Below are 22,430 nucleotides of genomic sequence, written 5' to 3'. Positions count from 1 at the left end.
AGCCGGGCCTCGGCTAAATATTTATTATATCACTGCTCACTATGACCCATGCCTGCTTCATGTGGGACCCGACTTAACGTCATGTAGGCCTTGCCAAATTTAGGTTCAAACAGTTACATATGTCAAAAATCCCCCTTATGTGTATATTAGGTTCTTAGATGGTAGTCCCCTGAACACAGGCAATGTATTAAGCAATCATGGTGTATTAGTAAAAGATCCTGTCGGTGTGTACGAAATTCATGATGGTGAAGCAAAGTTTGTATGTACAAATGATGCTTTCGCTGTTTTGCTGTCTTAGCCATATAAATAATAGGTTTTTGCTCTTCCTGCTCCTCTTCTTCTTCTTCCTCCTCATCTGAGGGTGGATTCGAGATCACATGCGAGCTCGTATGTGAATTCTTTCTCTTGCGAGAATTCACCATTGTACTATCCACAATTAAACACTTGGTTTGCTTGTTTTCGATTTGCTTTGGCAGTGTATTCAATTTTAAAATTTAAAGGAAGTAGTCAACTCCTTGTACATAATGGTACCTACAATGTAAAGCAAACACAAAAGTTAGTAAACGAATGAAAACTACTAACTACACAAAATAAAAGTAGAAAAGCAATCAAATAAAACAATCCTAAGTAACTACACATTTAATGGGTTATACACATAAAACTAGATGCACAAAACAACTACACTTTAACCCTACTATAGTGATGATTAGTGGAACATAGTATTGATAATAAGGGATCGTTTCGCAGAAGTTTGAAATTTAAAAGGTAATGTACGACTCAAAACAAAATAAAACTTAAACTATCCAGTCAAAAATATCTAAACTGACATACGACCATAATTCTAAATGCCACTAATTTTTACATAAAGACACTAGACACCTTAGTTAAACTACTGATAGAGATTTTTTTATTTTTTGAAGATCATTTGGTTAGTGAAATAACTTTTAAGAAAACGAATAAGCTAATACTATGGATCAAACTAATAGATTTAATTCATATTGATGCCTACACTCATGTAAAGTCCTTGGTATGAGGGTGCACTTTCGTATTGATTCTCTATTAGCTTATATGTTAATCACTTGGTATGAGGGTCATAACCTATTCCCTAGAATGCAACCTAGCATGGTATTTACTTAGATTTAACACTTAAAGAATCTTTTTTTTTTTTTTTTTGAAAGGAACACTTAGGAATCATTAAAAGCAAAGAGAATTGGAATGCAACCAAAACCTCCACGATATGTATCCTATGTATTGTCGAAACACAAATACCGCAATACTTTTACCGCAAATTAGGTATACAGTGATATGACTAGTCACATATATACCTATGGCTTGATCCTGATATATGTATCTATGGTGATCAGGCAAAGAAACACATAAGAGAATTAACAATTTTCACATAACAAATACGTTTTCATCCAAGAAAATGAATTAAATTAGTGTAAAAACCCTAATATTAAAGAGGAGTGAAATTCACACCCTATGTTTTCTTATTTAGTACCTTAAGTTTGGTATTTTTGTAGTGTGAATTGAAAAATATGATGTTAGTATACTAAAAAATAAAACATGAAGTGTGAATTGTAAAATAAAAAGAATAGACTTCACTCCCCATATTAAAACAACAATACTTATTAGAGCTTCAATCGAGCCCGAACTACAAAAACGTTTAGCTACTCATAAATACTAAAGAGTCCACGAGTTCAGAAGTAACAATAAAAAAAAACCAAAAATAAGAAGCTGGCATCGTGAGTGGCGATCACTCTAACAAGTTGTGCTACCCTTGTTTGCTTGGGTTACTCTAATGTCTTATGTTCTTCATCGCAGTGGAATTGTAAACTTGTAAATTTGAATTTTTTTTGACACATGTGGGTTTCTTTCTTTCTTGGATTCAAGACTTAAAAAACACACTTGGCTCACTATTCTAGAAGTGGTAGGGTCGATTTCTACATCGTACTCCAAAAGCCTCCAACAAACCCAACTAAATTTCTTGGCTTCGGGCTACTCGGACCCGGATTGTCGGAGCACCAACAACCCATATCAACTAATCTTCAGCGCCCGCCTCCACTAGTATCACTGCAACTTGCACTTCGGACCCACCCTTGGTTTCCTCCACCTGTCCTGAAACTACCCAAGAAAGAAGAAGAAGAAGAAGCATAGCTCAGACATCCCAGTTTAACTAACCAGGTCTCAGGAATTAGTTACGGAGTTTGAAATACAGGTATGGGTAAAGTCCCATATGAAGGGCATGCTCACAACCCAAGAAACATGTTTAAAGAAGCACCTCAGCCTCCTCCTCCTCCTCCTGCTGATTCTGTGTCCCAATGGCCGTGGACGATTTACACTCTGCTCTTATTTCCAATGGCGCTGGAGGTTATGCCAAGCAGACCCAGCAGAGGAGCTTCCTTTTTTCACTGGCCAAATGGGTTCTCAAATCTGCAATGTGGCTCATATTCGTTGCCTGGATTGTTCTCTTCTTCATTATACCTTCCGACTTCGGCTCCACTTTCTATACTGATTGGGTTGCTGCCACCGATGGGACTCTGTTTGGAGAGACTGGTAAGAATCCCGAATTCAATGTCTCTGCTCCGGCTCAGTTTGGTTGCTTTGCTGAATGATTCTATTTGCATTTTCAGGGAGTGTGTTGATGTTATACAGTGCTCCGATTATCGCTATTGCTTTTCTTGCTGTTCCCTATATCATCTTTTTCGAGGAAGATGAAGAAGAGTATCAAGAGTATGTCATGTTTTTGCTTGTTCCATTTGCATTGCACACCGTCTGTTTTGTTAAAGTGACTAACTCAAGTACATGTAATGCTGTATAGGAAGAAGAAGGCGAAGTTCAGCCTATGGACCTTTCCTGTCCTGGTGGATGGACCACTAGGAGTTGTTTCTGCAGCTGAAATGATTGGCATTATTCTCTTTATTGTGTTTGTTCTCTCGGCGCTGTATTTTTACACTGTAGCCAACTTCGAGATGTTACCTGACTATGGTGATGATTTGACCGATGGAGAGAAAAGGTGCAAAGCTTTTCTCTATAATTTAAACTCTTGTTAAAACTAGGATGTACATTTCAACTTCTGTTCTTTTCAATTGGCTCCCACTGCCAATGCAAGGAGTTTGTCTTTAATTGTTTCTAGAACTTGACATAATTTCTTCTCTACCTTTCAGGGTTTTTATGTTGCAAATGTCAGCTTATTGCTTTGGTTTGATAGTCTTATCTTGCTTGGCATTCCTGTTTCTCCCAATTGCAAGGGGATCAATTCTTCTCCGCCTTATTGATATACCATTCGAGCATGCGACCAGATATCATGTATGGTTGGGGAATCTCATATTCTTCCTTGTTACTATGCATGGACTCTGCTATATGATTGTGTGGGCGATACGAGGCATCATTCCATCTGAAGTGAGTTCTCATCTTTATCATTTCACAGATGTCTGTATGAGTGTGCTGTTATGCATACTTTGGTCTGCATATTTATTGGATCAATCTATAATCTCTTTGCAAGCTCCAACACCTTGACATCTGCATCTATTCACATGCAATGTCTATACCATCCAGCACCTTTTTGGTCGAGGGTGGATGGATAGGAAAAGAATGATAAGTACTAAGTAAGTAGTTCACTAGTTTTGTACTTTATCGCAAACTTACAATGATTTGCATCAATCTATCTAATTTAAATAAAACCCATCATAATGAGAGTTCTACCTTTCAGTTTCCGTTATTTGTCGTGATATAACATTTCCATATTCAAAATAAGCAAATTATCTCCCTTCAGCCAATTTTTTTGGCAGGAACCATAATTGATATGTGAGACTGCAAATTCATTAAGTAAATTTTATGGTGTCATAACTTCAATAGACAAGAGCTGATTGCTTGTAGCTCTGAAATGTCTTAATTTGTTACAAATAAGTCAGTAGAGTGCTTTTTCTCCATGCACTGAAAATTGTTAAGATCAACACCCTTTAGGAAATGAATCTTTTCTTCTGGTTACAAGCTTATGACAAAATCTTTTTGATACTGTTTACTCCTATGCTAAATGTGAGAAGTACCACTTCTAGATATTACCTTCTTTTTCTGGCCTGATATATATAACCTTAAGTACAGACAAACATAGAATACAGTATATATTTATTTATTTATTTTTAGTTATTCATTCATGCAGGTAGTAGAGTGGAAAAGTGATGGTGGTGCAAACTTGGCGGGAATTATTTGCTATGGAATCTTTCTGTTGATTTGGGTGACAGCACTTCCTCCTGTGAGAAAGCGATATTTTGAGCTTTTTTACTATACCCATCAACTCTATGTTTTGTTTGTCATCTTCTTGGCCTTGCATATTGGTGGCGTCAATTTCAGCCAAGCTGCTGGAGGAATATTTCTTTTTATGCTGGATCGCTTTCTAAGGTTCTGCCAATCACGAAAGACTGTCAACATAGTTTCAGCAACATGCTTTCCATGTGGAACTGTGAAGTTGGTGCTTCCAAAACCTGCAAGTAAGATAATCTCTTCGCATAACTAAACTATTTCCTTTTGTTTATTTGATTTTTGTCCCTATAAATCTTTTCCTCATTGACGATGCAGACTTGCACTACAATGCGCTTGGTTTCATCTTTCTTCAAGTGAAGAGTATAACTTCACTGCAATGGCATCCTTTCAGCGTCTCATCCAGTCCTCTGAATGGTAAATATCATCTTGAAGTCCTCATAAAGACCGTTGGGGAATGGACCACAAAGCTAAGGGAAACAGTCTCCAAGACTTCTGCAGAGGCCTCAGATATACTGCTTCCACACACTCCTGCTCATCAGATTATGGCTTCTGTTGAGGGGCCTTATGGCCATGAATCACCGTACTACTTGAGGTGTGTCTCCTACACTAGATACATCACTAGCATGCATATTAGTTAATGAGAATCATGCTTCAAAGACAATTGAGATATGTTGATTTCTTCTGCGGAAAGAAAATTTAATGTTTTCTCTTCAGACCTGGACTGCATCTGCAATATACAGATTGATCTAAAAGATTTCCTTAATCATGGAACTTTGAAACGGCAAGTTAGATTTTCAATATATAACAAGTTAGGCATGCATGTCGAAGGAAACTTTCAAATGTGCACTTCATATAAAAAATTCAGTGTAGTCTGGATCCACTTTGGAAATATAAATCACTAGCTCTCAGTTGCAACTTTTGGGCCACAACCTAAGAGGTTTAGTCTCTCAATAATGGGTTCTATTGCATGGTGGTGTTGCCTTTTTTTATAGGCTGTTGGTGACTTCCTAATGGATTAAAGTTTCAGGACTCTTGGGCATTCAATAATATATGTTACTAGATTGCATTTTTATGCCTTTCTTATTGTGAAGTGATTCTTTAATCTATCTATTCATGGTCAAGGGATTCACTTGGTATATTTGTGTTCTTAGGTATGAAAAACTTGTCTTGGTAGCAGGAGGCAGTGGGATCTCACCATTCTTAGCTATCTTGAGTGATATTCTCCATCGAATTAAGATGAACAAACCTTGTCTACCGCAACATGTAGTGCTTATTTGGGCTATCAAAACGTCAAATGAGCTCTCTCTTCTTTCCACAGTTGACATGGGGTCTATGGATTTTTCTGATGGATTGAATATTGAAATCCAGGTCTATGTCACACGTGAATCAGAATGTCCAGTGGTAGGTCTAATTGTGCATGAATTCCCTCCCCATACGAGCTTTCACTTATCTTTTAGCATGATTGTAGCTTACACTTCATTTTCTAAAAATGCAGGAAGATGGTAGATTTTACAACGCTCCTAGTTCTTCTGTTTTCTCCGTCTCCAGGGAAGCGACCATGTCAGTTTTGACTGGCACAGGAAACAAGATATGGGCCGGAACTTATGTTATTGCATCTACAATTGGGTTTGTTATTGTTTTGAGCTTGTTAGACGTATTCTACATAAACCCTTACAGCATAGACGCTTGGTGGTATTTAGGGCTTCTTTTTGTGATATGTATGGTTGCAAGTGTTCTTATATTTGGAGGTCTCACAATTGGATTATGGCATCTTTGGGAAAGAAAAACCTCATTCCAAGAGAGTCCTGAAAATGGGAATACTGAAATAGTGCAGAGTAATGGAAGACCGACAGACACAAATGAATACCAGAAAACTCTGATCAGTGCAGCCACAGTTCGGTATGGCCGCAGACCAGACTTCTCAGGTATGTTTTCAGAAAGTACCTATTAAAGAATGAATCAACAATTGATATCAGACCAAAACCATCAATCTTCCTCAACTAAGATAAGTGTGTTTTTAGTTGTTTATACATAGGTCATTCATTCTTAATCTTTTGAACCCTCTTTTCTGTCTGCAGAAATTTTGGGATCTTTAGCACAACATTCGGCTCAAGTTAATGTTGGTGTCTTCGTGTGTGGTCCCACAACTCTACAGTCCAGTGTTGCTAAAGAATGTAGGTCACAGAATCTAGGAAGAAGAAGAAAAGGCAACAGCCCAATATTCCATTACAACAGCCATAGTTTTGATTTGTAGGGTGATCATCAAAAATGTGTTCTTTTGACACTGTTTTGGTAGTTTCCTCATAAAGTTTCCTATTTTAGGATAATTGAACACTTGAATCAGCAGATATATAAGTTTCCTATTAATATTGAAGCAGGATTTTTGTAGAAAATATTCAAGCTGGATTGATCACTACTTATCTTGTAAACGTCAGCAGTGACATATAAGATTTTGTCCTTCCAACTTGTTTCAAATATGATGATTTTCTAGCTTGGGGAATGAATAGCATCACTGAATGAGAACATCTGAGGTGAAATCAAGATAACCATCACTGCATTCACTAAAACTTAACAATCACTGTGAATGAAGATGCCTTGCCCCATCAACATCAAAGCATGGAGAGCTGAGAGTTTGGTTTTTTTTTTTTTTTTTTTCATTAATGAGAAAGCTAAAACTTGGATTTGGATTGCAGCAACCAGCTTTAGCTGTTAAGCTACATTTCTCTTGTTTCTTCTTTTTGGGTTAAATGATGCATCTTGAAATTGGAATGGGTCTAATATCATTTTTTCCTGCCTAGTTACCTGCCAAAGTGAATAAATATAAAAATAAAGGAGACAGAAGAAAAAACAAAAGAAAGAAGCACATGATATATTTGTGACCGCAACAAACTTGTTTTTGTTTATGTTTTTTTGTCTGAACCGTAACGGCAACATGTGGCATTTTGTCACTAGAGGAGGTTAGATGCCAAACCCAATGCGGACGCGTCGAAAACAGTATTTTATCTAACGGTAGTTGGCTTTGGACTTTGGATGCTGCCACTCCCAGTAAGATTGATTCTACATTCTAGACTCTCTCTCTCTATGAGAATGTCTTGTCTTGGGTAGAGCTCAGCCAATCAAAACACTTTTTTTTTTTTTCTCTTTAAATCGTTATACACATACTGCCCCAGTTAGTGATCTGCAAAATCAAAGACATCTCGTATAAAATGCCTGTACATGTAATAAATTATTCATTCGTCTATAGTACATTGATGTACCGATACATTAAGTAGATTAATTTGAAATCAAGTTAAATTAATTTACTTTTTTCCGTAATTTCTTTTAAGCATGTATTAAGAGAGGCAAACTTTGTTGCCGATGCTATCTCAGATTTAGGTTAAAAGTGTAATGAGGTAATTTAGTGGAACAATAGAGTTCCGATTCAAGCCTCCACAGTCTTGCTATTTGACACTATAAACTCTGGTTACTCCAAAGATTGTTTTATCTACATACTCACTCAGCTCTTAATATGGCGGTTGAAGCGTGTAGAGCGGGCTTGTTACTTGGTATTCACCAAGTAACGGTAGTTGGCTTTGGACTTTGGATGCTGCCACTCTCAGTAAGATTGATTCTACATTCTAGACTCTACGATATGAGAATCAAAATACTGATTTTTTCTAAATCGTTATACACCTACTGCCCCTGTTAGTGATCTGCAAAATTATAAACATCTTTCTTGTATAAAATGCTTGTATGGTTGTACAAGTAATAAATTATTGGTTCATCTACAGTAACATTACTGTACCGATATATCAAGTAGATTAATTTAATATAAAAATAGACTAATTTAAAATTAAATTAAGTTATTTTTCTTATATATAGAGTCAGTCTACACTATATTAAATTTAATTTACTTGATGTGTTGATATATTAATTTGGTAGCCCTTGTTGTTCTTCTTCTTTTGAATAAAGGGCTGGTGTGGCTGCCCTCAAGCCTTGATTAATGAAACTGTCAAATACAAGGCGGAGACATTGAGCCTAAACCCCTGATTACCATAAGCATCTAGAAACTTTTCCGAAATAATATTAGAACTCTCTATAGGAGACTTGTATTCTAACAAGCATCAACTAGCAAAGAGTGCAATAGCTACTCCATTTGCTTTAACATAGCAGTGACATAGCGGAAAGATAACTCGATATGAACCCCGCGTGCAACATGGTATAATTACCTGCTTTAGCACAGCTTTCCTCCTATGTTGCCGCCGAAAAGTAAATCCGACGGCACTTAGTCTCACCCTGCCATTAGGCGGCAGCGCCCATTTGACTAAGAAAATAAGTTGTCGCCGACCTAGAGCAGACAAGGCACTTAGAGTGCATACCCAGACACAAAGCCCGATTAGGCCTACACAATTGGGCGCGTAAAACGCATCCAACCTAGACAACAAAACAAAATAAAAAATGTAAAAAATAAAAATAAAACAACTTGGGCCAGACCCAAACAGTGGGCCCAAACCCAAGCATAATCCCAAGAGACAAGGATACCACAGCCACAGTTTAAGGCCCAACCCAATTCTTTTTGGGCCCAAGCAGTGGGCTGCCACCACCAGAGCCGAGTCGCCACCGCCTGAGAGAGATCGCGCTCGCCTGCATCCAGCCACCACCTACAACAGCCTGCTACCAACTTCAGAGAAACCACCGAACCGGATCGAAACCTGCAACAGCCCACCACCGGCCACCGATTCTCCAACCAGTTGTCCCAAGACGCTGAACTACCAACCACCATGCCCCGATTGGATCTGGAAATACTCCCATCCCCGAAACAAAGTGAATCAACTCGCATCCACCATTCTCGTGCAACCAGCTTGAGAAGAACAACCTCGGATCCGACCTCCACAGCCCATCTGCTCCACCACTTCATCCTGCCAGAACTGAGCCTCACCCACCCCGCCACCGCGAACACCCCTGCAACCTGATACCGACACCCCCGATCCGGAGCAAGAAAACCTCGCTTGAGGGACCTTTGATTGCTTAACAATAGATCCTGTCCGACGGATGTAGGCCACCCTTCTGAAAACCCTAGGTTCGCCTCCGCTGAGAGAGAGAGAGAGAGAGACGCTCTTAGCCCTTCTTATGAAGACCACTAAAATGAGGATTAATTGAGGACTTTCTAATCAACAATTTAGATAACCCACTTTTCAATTACATTATGGCAAATCAACAGTCAGATGTTTATGTATGCATGAGCAGATTACTTCTAAAAATTTTCTTCTAAATTACTAATCGTTAAGGTAACGAACTAGATCAAATCAATGGATGAACCGAATATGTTAAATATGAACCGTTCATATTTCTAACTAATAAATCATGATTATGAATGTCTTAACAATTTTCAATTTAATTAAAAAATTACATAAATAATCTACACATAAATATCTAGACATCTAATAATTAATTTGTGAAAATATGATCGAATTCTTCGACTATTCATGAGGATATTTTAGCGATCACCAGCAAAAATTTTCACAACCCAATACTGTCGGCCCGAACAAATGTAATCTAATAAGTGGTTCCGAAGATTTTTATTAATATCCATGCTGCTGTGTAAACCAAGCAAAAGAAAGCACTTTAGTCTTTGTTTTTTCGGGTCTCAACTCTCGAGTCTGAACTCTGAAGCAAAATGAAGCACATTGGTTGGTTGGCACTCTTTTTCCTCTTCTAAAAGCAATTTTCACTTCTCCACCAGCAAAACGCGCGCGTGACACACCAAATTAGACAGACTGTCACAGTCGAATTAGCGGAGAGGTCTCTATCACCAAACCAAATGCCATTATTAATTAGAAAATAGAAAAGAAAATCGCAACCCACATGATTTGAACACACAGAAAAGAGAGCATAGAATACAACTGTGATCACTCTGTAATTTTGAGCCACCGTCACAGCCCAATTATTTGCTTAAAATTCCTATTATATTATTACACACCCATAAAAGTCCCACTTGGACTCCCCCATTCTCCTCCTCCTATTCTACCCAGTCCACATTTCTCATCTCATACTCAGATCTCTCTCTCTCTCTCTCTCTCTCTCTCTCTCTCTCCAGTGTCGGTGGATCAAATCTGACGGTGTCGGCAGACTCACCACTGAAGCTCGGCCATGTACGGCAGGGATCCATGGGGCGGGCCGCTGGAGATCAACACGGCGGACTCGGCCACCGACGACGACCGCAGCCGGAACCTGCAGGACCTCGACCGGGCGGCGCTGTCGTCGCGGCCGCTCGACGAGACGCAGCAGAGCTGGCTGCTGGGCCCCACCGGGGAGCAGAAGAAGAAGAAGTACGTGGATCTGGGGTGCGTCATCGTCAGCCGCAAGATCTTTATCTGGACGGTAGGGACGCTCCTCGTCTCCGGCCTGCTCGCCGGGCTGATCGTCCTCATCGTCAAGACCGTGCCGCGTCACCACCACGGCAAGGCTCCTCCGGACAACTACACTCTCGCTCTCCACAAGGCTCTCATGTTCTTCAACGCTCAGAAATGTGAGTTTATTTGTTTCCTACTTTCTTTAGCGCATTTTATACATGTGTGTGTTTGATTTGGATGAAATTGAATTTCCGAATCGGTCTCTCAGCTGGTAAGCTTCCGAAGCACAATAATGTTTCGTGGAGGGGGAACTCGTGCGTGAAAGATGGTGAACCCAACACCATGTTCAAGGATCTGTCGGGTGGCTACTATGATGCTGGAGATGCCATCAAGTTCAACTTCCCTCAGTCATTCGCCATGACTCTGCTGAGCTGGAGCGTGATCGAGTACAGTGCCAAGTACGAAGCCGCTGGGGAACTAGCTCATGCAAAGGAGCTCATCAAATGGGGCGCTGATTACTTCCTCAAGACCTTCAACCATACCGCTGATACAATCGACACCATGGTTTCGCAGGTGTGTATAACATCCGACAACCACGGTTCCCTCCGTTTGTTATTTGGTTTGCTGTTTACCCTGTTTCTCTTATTTTTGACAGGTTGGGTCAGGAGATACTGCTAAAGGGAGTACTACTCCTAATGATCACTATTGCTGGACTCGACCCGAAGACATTGATTATAAACGCCCTGTGTTTCAGACCAGTAGTTGCGCTGATCTTGCATCTGAGATGGCTGCAGCTTTGGCTGCCGCATCCATAGTGTTTAAGGACAACAAGGCCTACTCGCAGAAACTTGTGCACGGCGCCACAACGCTCTTCACGTTCGGAAGGAGTCGAGGAAGGGGCCTCTACAGTGCTCCTGGTTCAGAGGCTTCCGTCTTTTACAATTCTACGTTGTACTGGGATGAATACGTGTGGGGTGCAGCTTGGATGTATTATGCCACTGGGAATAACTCTTATCTTACTCTCGCAACACATCCTACTCTTGCCAAGCATGCTGGTGCCTTCTGGGGCGGCCCTGATTATGGAGTATTCAGTTGGGACAACAAACTTGCTGGTGCACAGGTTAGCTAAGCTGAGCTAAGAAGTTTGTTGTGTTTTTGTTTTTATTGATATGATGCCGGCAAGATTCTATAAATGATTTTATATGGTATTGCGGTCTATAATTAGTTTATCTTCATTAATTCAGTCATGCTCATAGTGGTTTCTAAGTACTTAATCTTCATTAGATATAAAAGAACGGCAAACACTTAGAAATCACTATGATCCAATTAATGTCAGACGCATTTGGGTTATCTGAGTGATTCCCTTTTTGTTACTTTGTATATCTTTCATTTCCAACATTATCCAACACAATGTTTATATTCTTTTGATTAGGTGCTTCTGACCCGTTTGAGGTTATTCTTGAGCCCTGGTTACCCATATGAAGAAATCTTGAGGACATTTCAGAATCAGACTAGCATAGTCATGTGCTCGTACCTGCCAATATTCACATCCTTTAATAGAACCAAAGGTATGGTGTTCCATACTCCATTAACATTTGTTTATCTACTTGAGTAGGAAGACTTCATTCTATCGACATGTCTATTCAAGTATGTGGGGGATTCCAATCTAAGATTTTACTTACATATTGATGTTGCAGGTGGCTTGATCCAGTTGAATCATGGAAGGCCTCAACCACTTCAATATGTGGTGAATGCAGCCTTCTTAGCAACCTTGTTCAGTGATTATCTTGATGCTGCTGATACTCCTGGATGGTATTGTGGACCCAACTTCTATTCCACTGATGTCTTGCGTAATTTTGCTAAGTTTCAGGTATGTCATGCGTCTATTCCTTTCTTTTCTTTAACCATTTATGGTGCAACCCACAGATGTAAAAGAAACAGACACTCCTGTTGAAGCATGGTGGTCACTAACTTATTTTTCCACTGATTTGCAGGTTGATTACATTCTTGGCAAGAATCCCCGGAAAATGAGCTATGTTACAGGTTTTGGCAATCATTACCCAAAACAAGTGCACCATAGAGGTGCATCGATTCCCAAGAATAAGATCAAATACAATTGCAAAGGGGGTTGGAAATGGAGGGACTCAAAAAAGCCAAACCCAAATATTATTGAAGGTGCCATGGTGGCTGGGCCTGACAAAAAAGATGGTTTCCATGATGTTCGTACTAATTACAATTACACAGAGCCAACTCTTGCTGGAAATGCAGGTTTGGTATTTGCGCTTGTTGGTTTGTCTGGAGACAAGTCTGTTGGTATTGATAAAAATACCATTTTCTCCGCGGTTCCCCCAATGTTTCCAACTCCTCCACCTCCTCCGGCACCCTGGAAACCATGATATGCCCAAGCAGTCTCCGATATTCTTTTGTGTTGTGTGACATGTAGATGATTTTGCTGCAGTGTTAGACTTTGGAGCTTAAATCTCATCATAAACAGTAACTGGGTAACATGAAGATCTCAACAGATGGTGGTAAGGAAAGAAGCAATGGACAGATTTTGAAGAGATTACTGGGCTGGGGCCGAATCAGGGTGACTCAAACTAGCACTACGAATTGATAAATGTCCCTTTGATTGGATTTTGTGATATATACAGTATATATGTATGGAACGAACGAATCATGTATTCTTTGGAACATGGAAAGTGAACAGTTTGATATTTGTTGACAATAAATTTAAACATCTTTGACACGCATGTGTTATGTTATGCCCAATTTACTCTGTGATGGATGCCAACATCTTTGGCAAAGTAATTTAGCACGTGCTTAGGTTCTTTACCTTCTGCTAATGTTTTTCGGGTAGCCGTAGAAATGCAATGAGCAGAAAATTTTCTAGATGAATGCTGGCTTTTCATGGTTCTTTTCACATGCTCTATTATCACCAGCTTATGCAATAGATTACAACTTTCCACCTAGGCGGATAAATTCTGTCCCTTACTTAAAATACACGGCCATCTTCAATCTAATGTTGTGTTTTCTCCCGCTTTATTCTTCCTCCTTCTGCTTTGCTTAAGAATATGTTATTCTTTGCCCCAACAATGACATTCTTGCTGTACATATTTGTTCAGCTACAGAGTATGTTCATTTTCTTCTCAACTTAAAAGGCTCTGATATCGATGTTTAGTTCTGTGGATTGATGACATTGCTCGTTTTGGTGTGAAGAGACATGGCAGAAGAAGAACTCAGCAGCTCTTTAGAGTTTACTCCAACGTGGGTGGTAGCAGGTGTTTGCTTTGTCATTGTTCTGTTATCTCTTTTTGCCGAGCGTGGTCTTCATAAACTTGGAAAGGTAATTAAATTATGTGCCTTCTTTCTGTTATCCTAGTTGCAATCATTTTAAACTATTTACTTCTTCGATTTCTTGGTCAGAATTTCCTACCCTTGTTCCATCTTGTTCTTCATAAATCTTTTGCACTAAGGACACAAAAACTCTTCAAGTCAGGGAGCTCCAAACTAGCACTATGACTTAATAAAGAGCCATCTATGTAAACAGGTCCTTATTAATTATCAACCAAATAAGTGAGTAATGCTCGGAGAACAAATAACTTGAGCTGTCACTTCCTTAACAGTAAACAAATATAATAGAACAGTAAATTCTTTTATCTTGTTCGGTCATCATCATACTATTTTGGCAAGTTAACAATGAAATGCCTATATAGAGCGAATGTAGTGAAAGACAATATTGAAATGTATAGATGTGGAAGGTGGGAACTTAATCAGTAAATGTCAAAAAACATGTCAGAAAATTATTTTCAAGCAAGTACAATGCAAATAAACCAGACTGAAACACATTAGAGGGTAATAGGAAATAGATCGTGAAGCTAATTAAAAGTTCGGAACATTCTTCTTAGCTCTGTAATACAGTTGTGAACAAATACGATCTACCATTGATTTACTTAAAATTCTTCAAGGTGAGTTCTTTTTCAGGATTCCAACAAAAATGACATAGCACGTTGTAGAATGATTGTGTAAAGACTAGTTTGGCCTCATTGCAAGGCTCAATTATTTCTGTTTGTTTTCATGTTTTGCTGTCTTGGAATTCGGAAATTCAGTACTTGCTGCATGAGAAACAAGATGCACTATATGAAGCCTTACAAAAACTAAAAGAAGGTCATCTCTCTCTCTCTCGTTTTCATATCTTTGTTCTTTTTGTTTTGCTAATTCCATGCCTAATCACTGTGCTTCCCCTATGTTGGAACAGAATTGATGCTTTTAGGGTTCATTTCCCTTCTGCTAACTGTAACTCAACGTTCCATAAGCCGCATATGCATCCCTGCCCATGTCGCAACTCACATGTTACCATGTAAAAGGGAAACTGCTGAGCACAAAACCCCTGCACATTACTTTCTTAATCACTCTACAAACAATGGTCGACGCCTTCTGTCTGCAGAAACAACTTCAGATCACTGTCAGCTCAAGGTACCTCAATGATAGTACACTTCCCCACCACTTATAATGCTTTTACAATGGAACTTTTTAGTGGCAATATTGTTATGGAAAACAATACTGCAACAATTATAATGCTTGTCCTTTTTGTTTTCCTTAGGGGAAGGTTCCATTGTTATCATTGGAAGGATTACATCATCTACACATCTTCATCTTTGTATTAGCAGTTGTTCATGTGATCTTCTGTGTCTCAACCATGGTTCTTGGAGGGGCAAGAGTAATGTATCTTCCACCATACTTGACTATATATGGATATAATTTCAAGCTCCACATCTTCACTTGTGCTATATGGTTTACCCATATGCAGGTACGACAATGGAAGCGCTGGGAGGAATCCATCCAGAAGGGTAATATGAATTTAAAATCCCCAAGTCTACTAGCATAGCTGATAGAGAAAGTGCTTAGTTTAGTCCTTTTGATCGAGTTGTATGAGTGAATATAATATTCTCTGCAGATCGAAGAAGTGGTAAAAGTACTGCTCAAGTTGGGCATCACCATCGTGCGTTCTTGAAAGAACGTGCAGATGGATATTGGAGAAGAGCAGCTATTATAGGTTGGATGGTGAGTTGGCTTGCTAGCTCTTCTTTGTTCATTTTTCAGATTGCTATGGAACTCTATAATTCTAAACAAGATGTTATAACACTCATTTGATATATCTTGGTAGATAGCATTCTTCAAACAATTTTATGGCTCTATCACTAAGTCAGACTACATTGCACTGCGGCAAGGGTTTATCAAGGTTAATATCTCATGTTTTCTTCTATGCAGTTCTCATACAATTTCATTGTGTTTATTTATTACAAAATGAATGAGATTGACTCACAGTTTCCTTTCAGGAGCACTGCCCTGGAAATCCTGATTTTGATTTTCACAAATACATGATGCGGACACTAGAAGTTGATTTTAGAAAGATTGTTGGGATCAGGTAAGCTTATGTATTATTATCTTTGTCAAACTTAGAGCATGTAACCCAGAACCAATTGATAATAATGGCAAACGAGGGTCACAGTAGGCTTTTAAGTGCCTGTACGTGGCTGTAAGAACAAGACCACCCTGCGTTAGTCAGACAAAGCCAAACACAATCGATAATCAGTTCTACTAACTTACTAAGTGATGCGGAGTATGTATTAAAGTTAAAAAAACATTGTTATCCAAAAAAATTTGACAACTAAGTACCTCGCATCGTTTACATGCTCTAAGTATTGTTAAGCTGTGTATATCTGTAGATTTTAATTTTCTACTGTCAACTAAACTAATATGATCAACAATACGTAGCTGGTACCTGTGGCTCTTTGTTGTGCTGTTTTTGTTGCTGAATGTGGACGGTAATTTTCTAAATCTCAGTTTGAGCTTTTGTACATTTTCTAACACCATGACAAGATTGAATTTCTGGATTTCACACTTATATATGCAGGATGGAACACATACTTTTGGTTAGCATTTTTACCGCTGATTGTAAGTGTACCTCAATTAGTAAATCAAGTACATTAATAGAAAATGCTGGACTTACCAAACTTGCTTATCAAATGATGTGTGAAAGTACATATGACTTGTTAGAAACAAATGAGGTCCACGTGAATGAGTTTATTGTCACATCATTTGGTAAACAAATTTGATAAGTGAAGTGGTGTCTGTAATCTTGATCAGTGGCTTCAATTGAGAAATGACATGGGTGATGCATAACAGCTTCTGCTTCTAGTGGGGGCCAAATTGGAAAACATAATTAGCCGTTTGGCTCAGGATGTTGAACAAACAGGAGTACGTGCTAATGAAGGAGCTACAAGAGTGAGGCCTTCAGATGAACACTTCTGGTTTAACAAACCTAGGATTGTTCTCAATTTGATCCACTTCATTCTGTTTCAAAATTCATTCGAGATTGCTTTCTTCTTCTGGATTTGGGTACGTATATTTGGTATTTGGATTGATATATCTATCCTATAAGTTCGAGTTAATAAGCTTTGCATTTGAACTTTGCAGAGCACCTATGGAATTCACTCATGCATCATGGAAAAGTTGGGCTACATCATCGCAAGACTTATTATGGGGTAATATTCCTACTTCTATGTATGAAAACAAAGAAGCAGGGTTTTCAACATTCATCCTTTTTCATTGTAGTTGTGATTTATGTCCTTTTGATTCATTAGTAGATTAGTACTTGCTATGATATAAGTAAATGCATTGGTTATCAGAAAACATAGATACAATGATGAAAGATGTTGTTTAGGGATTATCTAGTTTCCTTAACTGCCTTCCTACTGTTGTGCACTGCTTGGTTCTGATAAAAGCCATGGCTTATTTATATGTACTCACTCTGAGTTCTCATCTTGCTCTGCAGTGTGATAGTTCAAGTGCTTTGCAGTTACAGCACCCTACCATTGTATGTTATCGTCACCCAGGTCAGGCCGCTCCCTTTGTCTGAGATTTTCCTTCTCCTATATATACTTTTCTTCTATTCATTTGTACAAAACAATTTCTATGAACTGATGAGCTTTGTATGCTTGAACATGTTGGGATGAAGATGGGTAGCAAGTTCAAGGAGGGAATGTTCGATGAAACGGTACATGGTGCCATCGGTATATGGGCTGAAGGTGCAATGAGTAAAAGTGACGATAGCAAGCGATCCTCCTCACATGGTATACACAAAATGATCAACAATGAAGCCTCCACAACTGTCGATGTTGCAGAACAAGAAATGGTTGTCATGGAAAGAACTATAAATGTGCTCCCTTGTCAAGTCCAGCCACCTTCATCCTCTTAGCTTTGTGTATGATTAAACTTGATTTGACATAAGCGATATAGTACACGTCTTGTACAAACAATAATTTCTGGTGAAGGAATAATACAAACAGGAAAGAACACAAGAGCTTTGGTATTATTTGATTATTACCATGTACAATAGTGCACTACACATTGAGCGAAACAAAAGTATGTTACCTCCTCGTAAACACAAACTATGCTCTGAAATTCCTCTAATACTTTATACAAGATGATATTGTCAATATTTCTATTTTTAACTTTTTCTTTTGTTTGCATATTTTACAAGGTTAAAAAGAAGATATTAAAAGAAAAATAACACTCCAACTCCTCCCCAGTAAGAGGAAAAAAATTAAGTGATTCGCAACATCACTAGTCCAATTATCTGCACTAATATATCCCCCAGTGGAAGCCTAGGTTTCTGCTACAACGTAAAAATATGCGGTTTTTCAAGTGGAAGCTTCTCCATCTGTAAGCTGATATGGTCAGAAGCAGATGCTTCCACACCACTAGTCTCTGCCCTCTTCAGCTCATTCAAAGCATTTTTGGCATAAACAGTAAAAGCAACTGTGGTTATGATTGCAACAATTAAGGATAGAATGTTGTATACAATCTCCACGGTAGTCATGTGATAGTTCCCATACTTGACGTCTGCAAATGTCCTTATTAAGCGACCACTGCACAAAAATACAACAGAAGCATTGACAAACTAATTTAACAAAGAAACAAGAGCTAGTGTAGGACTGGCCATAGCCAAATTAGCTGAAATAGGCATGAGATAACAGATGTACAGATATTTCCAGAATCAATACAGGAAATGGAGTTGCTACCTACATTCCTTTGGCACTTTTAAATATGGAATTGTTAAGAGCTTATCACTACTATGCACATCCGAGCAAGTGGAACAGTAAAATATTCAGACTGGATAGAGAACAGACCTGTAGATGTAAATAAAAGCTTCTGGCACCATCCCAGCAATTGATCCCCACAAGTAGGGCCAAAATCTCATACTTGTAACCACGATAGCGTAATTGAAAATTGTGTATGGAAAGGGTGAAACCCTAAAGAGAGCAACCACTCGAAATTGATGGAGCCAACTCCCTTCCCCAGCAAGTCTAATCATTGCAGCGTTTCGAGGCCATCTCTTTAACCATTGCTGCCAAGATAAGAAATAATGTATCACAAACCTAGAAAAGGAAATGCTTCCAAAAAAAAAACTCTCTTCTATAATCATAATTAGTTCAAGACTAATGAAAATCTTACATGGATACGGTCGCGGAAATAAAGACCAATCAAATATGGTAGGATCATCCCAATAGTTGTTCCAACCATGATTATAACAAATCCGAAGCCATAACCAAAAATCATTCCAGCCAACCACATGGAAGGGCCAGAAGGGATCAAGAACACAGGGAACAATGCCAGAGAAGCAACGAGAACAATGGCAAGAACTGGACGGCCGAAGGCTGTGGCTTCCCATCGCATTATTGGCAACAGAACCTAAAGAACAAAAGTCATTAAGGGCTTCAGGTAAAATAAAACTGCCAAATTAAAATTATGTCCATTTTTATGGAGTAATCTAAAGTTAATACATATGCCCCTAAACACACATGTGGAGACATATCTTTGAATTACAATATTAAACACAATTTTCATAGATCATCTAAACTACATCAACTTTGCAGTCAACAGACAGAATTTGTTTCCACGGAGGTTTCATAATATTTTTCCAGTGAATCAGCCCAACAATTTAGAAAAATATAAACAGGACAATTACTACTTGAACCAATAACATGATAAGAAGACTCAAGAAAGAAGAGTTAATATGAAGTACCTTCTCAAAAAGAAACGGAACCCCCCATTTCAAGAAAATGAGAAGCAATACAATGGTGACAAGGCACAAGGCTAAGGCTTTAGTCCACCACCAAAAAGATTTAACCCCTGCTTCTGATTGAGGCTGCAAGACATCTGCTTCTGCTGTGTTTGTTTCGTTGGATATAACCAGCCTAACATATTCACTGTCTTCTCTCACATGATGCACTGAATTGGCATTCTTTCCTGACTCTTCAGAAGAGCTCATCATCTTTTATGATCCCCAGAAGCAGAAGGCTTACTATTCAACTGAAATTGATGAAAGCAATAATAAGGGTAAGATACACACCTAAATTCTTTCCACTTGGCATAATCTACATTTTCATTCCAGCAATAGGCAGAAGGGTAAAAGGTGAAATACTCTCAGAAGCTCTCCTGAACTGTATATGCCAGGAAGGTACTTACCATTGCATGATTATACTTTAGTACTTTACTCAATCACCTGATATGCTATGAGAATCTCACTTATGACAGATGCAAGGAATATCCTTTCTTTCTTATTTACACATTTCTAAACATAATTTAGAAATTTTATATTGTGTTTAATTTTCTTGTTCTTGCAGCATTTTATTAACTTCCAAGTATTCTAGTATAAAATAAAATAAAATAAAAAAATTAACATAAACTAAAAAAAAAAAGAAGGTATTCTAGTATATTGGGATTGCCTAAATCAAAGCCGGATCAAAATGAGAATTTCAAGCTCTTCGAATACTGGCTAGAGAATAGACTTAAGTTTACCACACTTTGCTCTCTCCTTATCCTTTTCTATCTCTTTCAGCTTCTTTCCCTCCCTCCCTGCCCTGAATTTCCTCTTTGCCGTATATTAATTTGATATAATACTAACCTTAAACATAAATGACCACTGTGTTGAAGCCCCATCTCATGATAAATTTGCATGATAGCATATGCAAGCCCATGTGCCACAACCAATACCACTGCAGGCAACACTACCTGGCAGCAATAAGCTTGGAGTATCACCCTGCAGGCGAGCCATCATCTCTTTTGCATATCATCTCTGACTGTTAAGAACATTATTAATTTATTGATCTTCAAAGCATTTGTCATCTGCACTAGCATGTGCCATGGGTCTAAGCCTCATGACCCATTGCCTTCTTCACTCCTTTGCATCCCATTTAGATAAACCAAATGCATCATCGGACTGAAATATGGGCTCATCCACACCACCCCAACATCCTGGTTGTCGAACGACCGACTCCATATTAGCTAAAGTTTCCTTACTCACCATAATTACCCACAATTTCTTGATTAAATTACCTTACTCTGCCTGATACAAACATGATTCAATTCTGTTATGCTCACAGCCACCTAAACCAGCTTAAACAAATAACAGCGATTAACATGAAAAAGAACTATTTTGTTACACGCTTAATCAAATTTTAGTTTGAGAAACTATAGCTATGTTTTCGGTCTTCAATCTCATCACATCAAGAACAAACTCGAGGCAAGCTGCATTCTCTTACTTACAGGTCATCATAGCTTATATCCTATTAGAAGTAAGCGCTACATGAAATGTTTCTCCTCTCTCCTTACTCAAATAAAAACCACAGCAACTACAAAATCTTGTTCTAATTACCAACCTCCCCCGCGCCCCTCAGCGCAATTTAGGGATAACTAATTCACTTGGTGTGGTTGCTGCTACCAAAAGCATCCTCTATACCCATACGTATTGAATTTGTTCAGAGCTGAAGATGAAGTAGTTTGAAGAGAAACATCACTCCACAGCTTAATGATCTGTATATGCCCCGGAAATATAGTCGAAACCTAATTTCACATTATCAAATTTGGCCACTAAAAGCAAATTAAGGAAAGTAATAAAGAGTTCCAGAGGCGTAACGTATCTCTCTATATGCTAAGTTTAAACTCGTAAACACAAATTCATTGCAACTTGCACATATAATTTACAGAATGCTGTGATAAAATAGCTCGGAAAATCAAAGGTCCGCATTTCAAGCACACATTCATCGTTAGACTCGAGATGAAAAGCCAAAGAGCGGAGCTCGAGAAAGAGGAAATTGAAGCGAAGAAATCAAAGATTAGTATTCGAATCAGAGAGAGATTGATGGCCGAGTCCTGAAAGAGAGCTAGGGTTTTGGGCTGAAGAAGAAATCAGTGAAAACAGAAGAGGGAAGAGTGTTGGCTTAGTTTACCTGATGAGTTATGACGGTGGAGACGAGCGGAGGAAGCTTGAGTTCGACCACCGGAGCTGGTCGCCGGGCGGCGGTCGGAGGTGCTTTGCTTGCTTTGTTTTCAACAACCAGGTGCTCCAGCAGAGGAGAGAGAGAGGAGAGAAGAATCAAACAAACAAACAACGTCTCATTTGTTTAATTATTATTATTATTATTTTTTTTGATATTTATATTTCTTTACGAAAATGCTTTCAGGCGGACGCGGATCGTGGACCATGGATACTCCGCCAACCCAACACGACTTTCATCTCTTGGTCAACCATTTTATCGCTTACTCACCCCGCAACCGCGCGGTTCTAGAACCTCAATTCTTTTTCCTTCTCTTTATTTTTTTTGCTACTCCTTTCTTTTTTGCGGATAAGGTGAGAAATTTTATATACCATACCTATTTACTTAATACACAGCCTCAAAATTTTTTTGTTTAATTTTTCACTTAAAGTTCCTCTTATGCACCTATTTACTAATTATAAAATAAAAAATCTGGGCAATAAAGTTTTCTCTC

The 22,430-nt window shown here is 38.7% G+C and overlaps 4 protein-coding genes across 5 annotated transcripts; 3 read left to right on the top strand and 1 right to left on the bottom strand.

Annotated features, from left to right (window-relative positions):
• The first annotated feature begins 2,078 nt into the window (after positions 1-2,078).
• LOC112175623 (ferric reduction oxidase 7, chloroplastic) lies at positions 2,079-6,753 on the top strand. Its single transcript, XM_024313329.2, has 9 exons — positions 2,079-2,556; positions 2,634-2,733; positions 2,822-3,016; positions 3,168-3,402; positions 4,163-4,490; positions 4,579-4,855; positions 5,415-5,664; positions 5,759-6,188; positions 6,342-6,753. Exons 1-9 carry the CDS (start codon positions 2,322-2,324, stop codon positions 6,515-6,517), a joined length of 2,226 nt encoding a protein of 741 aa, XP_024169097.1. The 5' UTR covers positions 2,079-2,321; the 3' UTR covers positions 6,518-6,753.
• A 3,411-nt stretch (positions 6,754-10,164) lies between these two features.
• Positions 10,165-13,341, top strand: LOC112178853 (endoglucanase 25). The gene is made up of 6 exons (XM_024317103.2): positions 10,165-10,771; positions 10,864-11,168; positions 11,251-11,715; positions 12,028-12,163; positions 12,293-12,465; positions 12,590-13,341. Exons 1-6 carry the CDS (start codon positions 10,393-10,395, stop codon positions 12,989-12,991), a joined length of 1,860 nt encoding a protein of 619 aa, XP_024172871.1. The 5' UTR covers positions 10,165-10,392; the 3' UTR covers positions 12,992-13,341.
• A 149-nt stretch (positions 13,342-13,490) lies between these two features.
• Positions 13,491-17,993, top strand: LOC112178855 (MLO-like protein 13). Its single transcript, XM_024317104.2, has 14 exons — positions 13,491-13,938; positions 14,702-14,759; positions 14,851-15,068; positions 15,196-15,312; positions 15,403-15,442; positions 15,550-15,656; positions 15,760-15,834; positions 15,932-16,020; positions 16,371-16,420; positions 16,510-16,550; positions 16,782-16,994; positions 17,073-17,140; positions 17,431-17,491; positions 17,614-17,993. The coding sequence occupies exons 1-14, from the start codon at positions 13,816-13,818 to the stop codon at positions 17,851-17,853; spliced, it is 1,500 nt and encodes a 499-aa protein (XP_024172872.1). The 5' UTR covers positions 13,491-13,815; the 3' UTR covers positions 17,854-17,993.
• Positions 17,994-18,036: 43 nt separating this feature from the next.
• LOC112178856 (TVP38/TMEM64 family membrane protein slr0305) lies at positions 18,037-22,063 on the bottom strand. Of its 2 annotated transcripts, XM_024317106.2 has the most exons (6): positions 21,890-22,063; positions 20,566-21,006; positions 19,684-19,970; positions 19,113-19,349; positions 18,788-19,005; positions 18,037-18,526 (listed from the first exon to the last, which is right to left on the bottom strand). In XM_024317106.2, the coding sequence occupies exons 3-6, from the start codon at positions 19,930-19,932 to the stop codon at positions 18,274-18,276; spliced, it is 957 nt and encodes a 318-aa protein (XP_024172874.1). In that variant the 5' UTR covers positions 19,933-19,970; positions 20,566-21,006; positions 21,890-22,063; the 3' UTR covers positions 18,037-18,273. The 2 variants fall into 2 exon arrangements, with proteins under 2 accessions (XP_024172874.1, XP_024172873.1); XM_024317105.2 differs by lacking the exon at positions 20,566-21,006.
• Between the last annotated feature and the right edge of the window lie 367 nt (positions 22,064-22,430).

Source organism: Rosa chinensis, chromosome 7, assembly GCF_002994745.2.
Source record: "Rosa chinensis cultivar Old Blush chromosome 7, RchiOBHm-V2, whole genome shotgun sequence".
In the NCBI taxonomy this organism is placed as follows: domain Eukaryota; kingdom Viridiplantae; phylum Streptophyta; class Magnoliopsida; order Rosales; family Rosaceae; genus Rosa; species Rosa chinensis.
Note: the sequence above shows the minus strand (reverse complement) of the source record. Positions and strands in the feature narration are given on the sequence as shown.

Bases quoted from the DNA above. Each gene is read 5' to 3' on its own strand.
- LOC112175623 (XM_024313329.2), top strand. From the start codon at position 2,322: ATGGCCGTGGACGATTTACACTCTGCTCTTATTTCCAATGGCGCTGGA. The intron at 2,557-2,633 runs GTAAGAATCCCG...TTGCATTTTCAG, and splicing joins GACTCTGTTTGGAGAGACTG to GGAGTGTGTTGATGTTATAC. The intron at 2,734-2,821 runs GTATGTCATGTT...AATGCTGTATAG, and splicing joins GATGAAGAAGAGTATCAAGA to GAAGAAGAAGGCGAAGTTCA.
- LOC112178853 (XM_024317103.2), top strand. From the start codon at position 10,393: ATGTACGGCAGGGATCCATGGGGCGGGCCGCTGGAGATCAACACGGCG. The intron at 10,772-10,863 runs GTGAGTTTATTT...TCGGTCTCTCAG, and splicing joins GTTCTTCAACGCTCAGAAAT to CTGGTAAGCTTCCGAAGCAC. The intron at 11,169-11,250 runs GTGTGTATAACA...TATTTTTGACAG, and splicing joins TCGACACCATGGTTTCGCAG to GTTGGGTCAGGAGATACTGC.
- LOC112178855 (XM_024317104.2), top strand. From the start codon at position 13,816: ATGGCAGAAGAAGAACTCAGCAGCTCTTTAGAGTTTACTCCAACGTGG. The intron at 13,939-14,701 runs GTAATTAAATTA...TCGGAAATTCAG, and splicing joins GTCTTCATAAACTTGGAAAG to TACTTGCTGCATGAGAAACA. The intron at 15,443-15,549 runs GTAATATGAATT...TATTCTCTGCAG, and splicing joins GGAGGAATCCATCCAGAAGG to ATCGAAGAAGTGGTAAAAGT.
- LOC112178856 (XM_024317106.2), bottom strand. From the start codon at position 19,932: ATGATGAGCTCTTCTGAAGAGTCAGGAAAGAATGCCAATTCAGTGCAT. The intron at 19,350-19,683 runs GTACTTCATATT...TTTGTTCTTTAG, and splicing joins TTCCGTTTCTTTTTGAGAAG to GTTCTGTTGCCAATAATGCG. The intron at 18,527-18,787 runs GTCTGTTCTCTA...ATTTTTGTGCAG, and splicing joins GCTTTTATTTACATCTACAG to TGGTCGCTTAATAAGGACAT.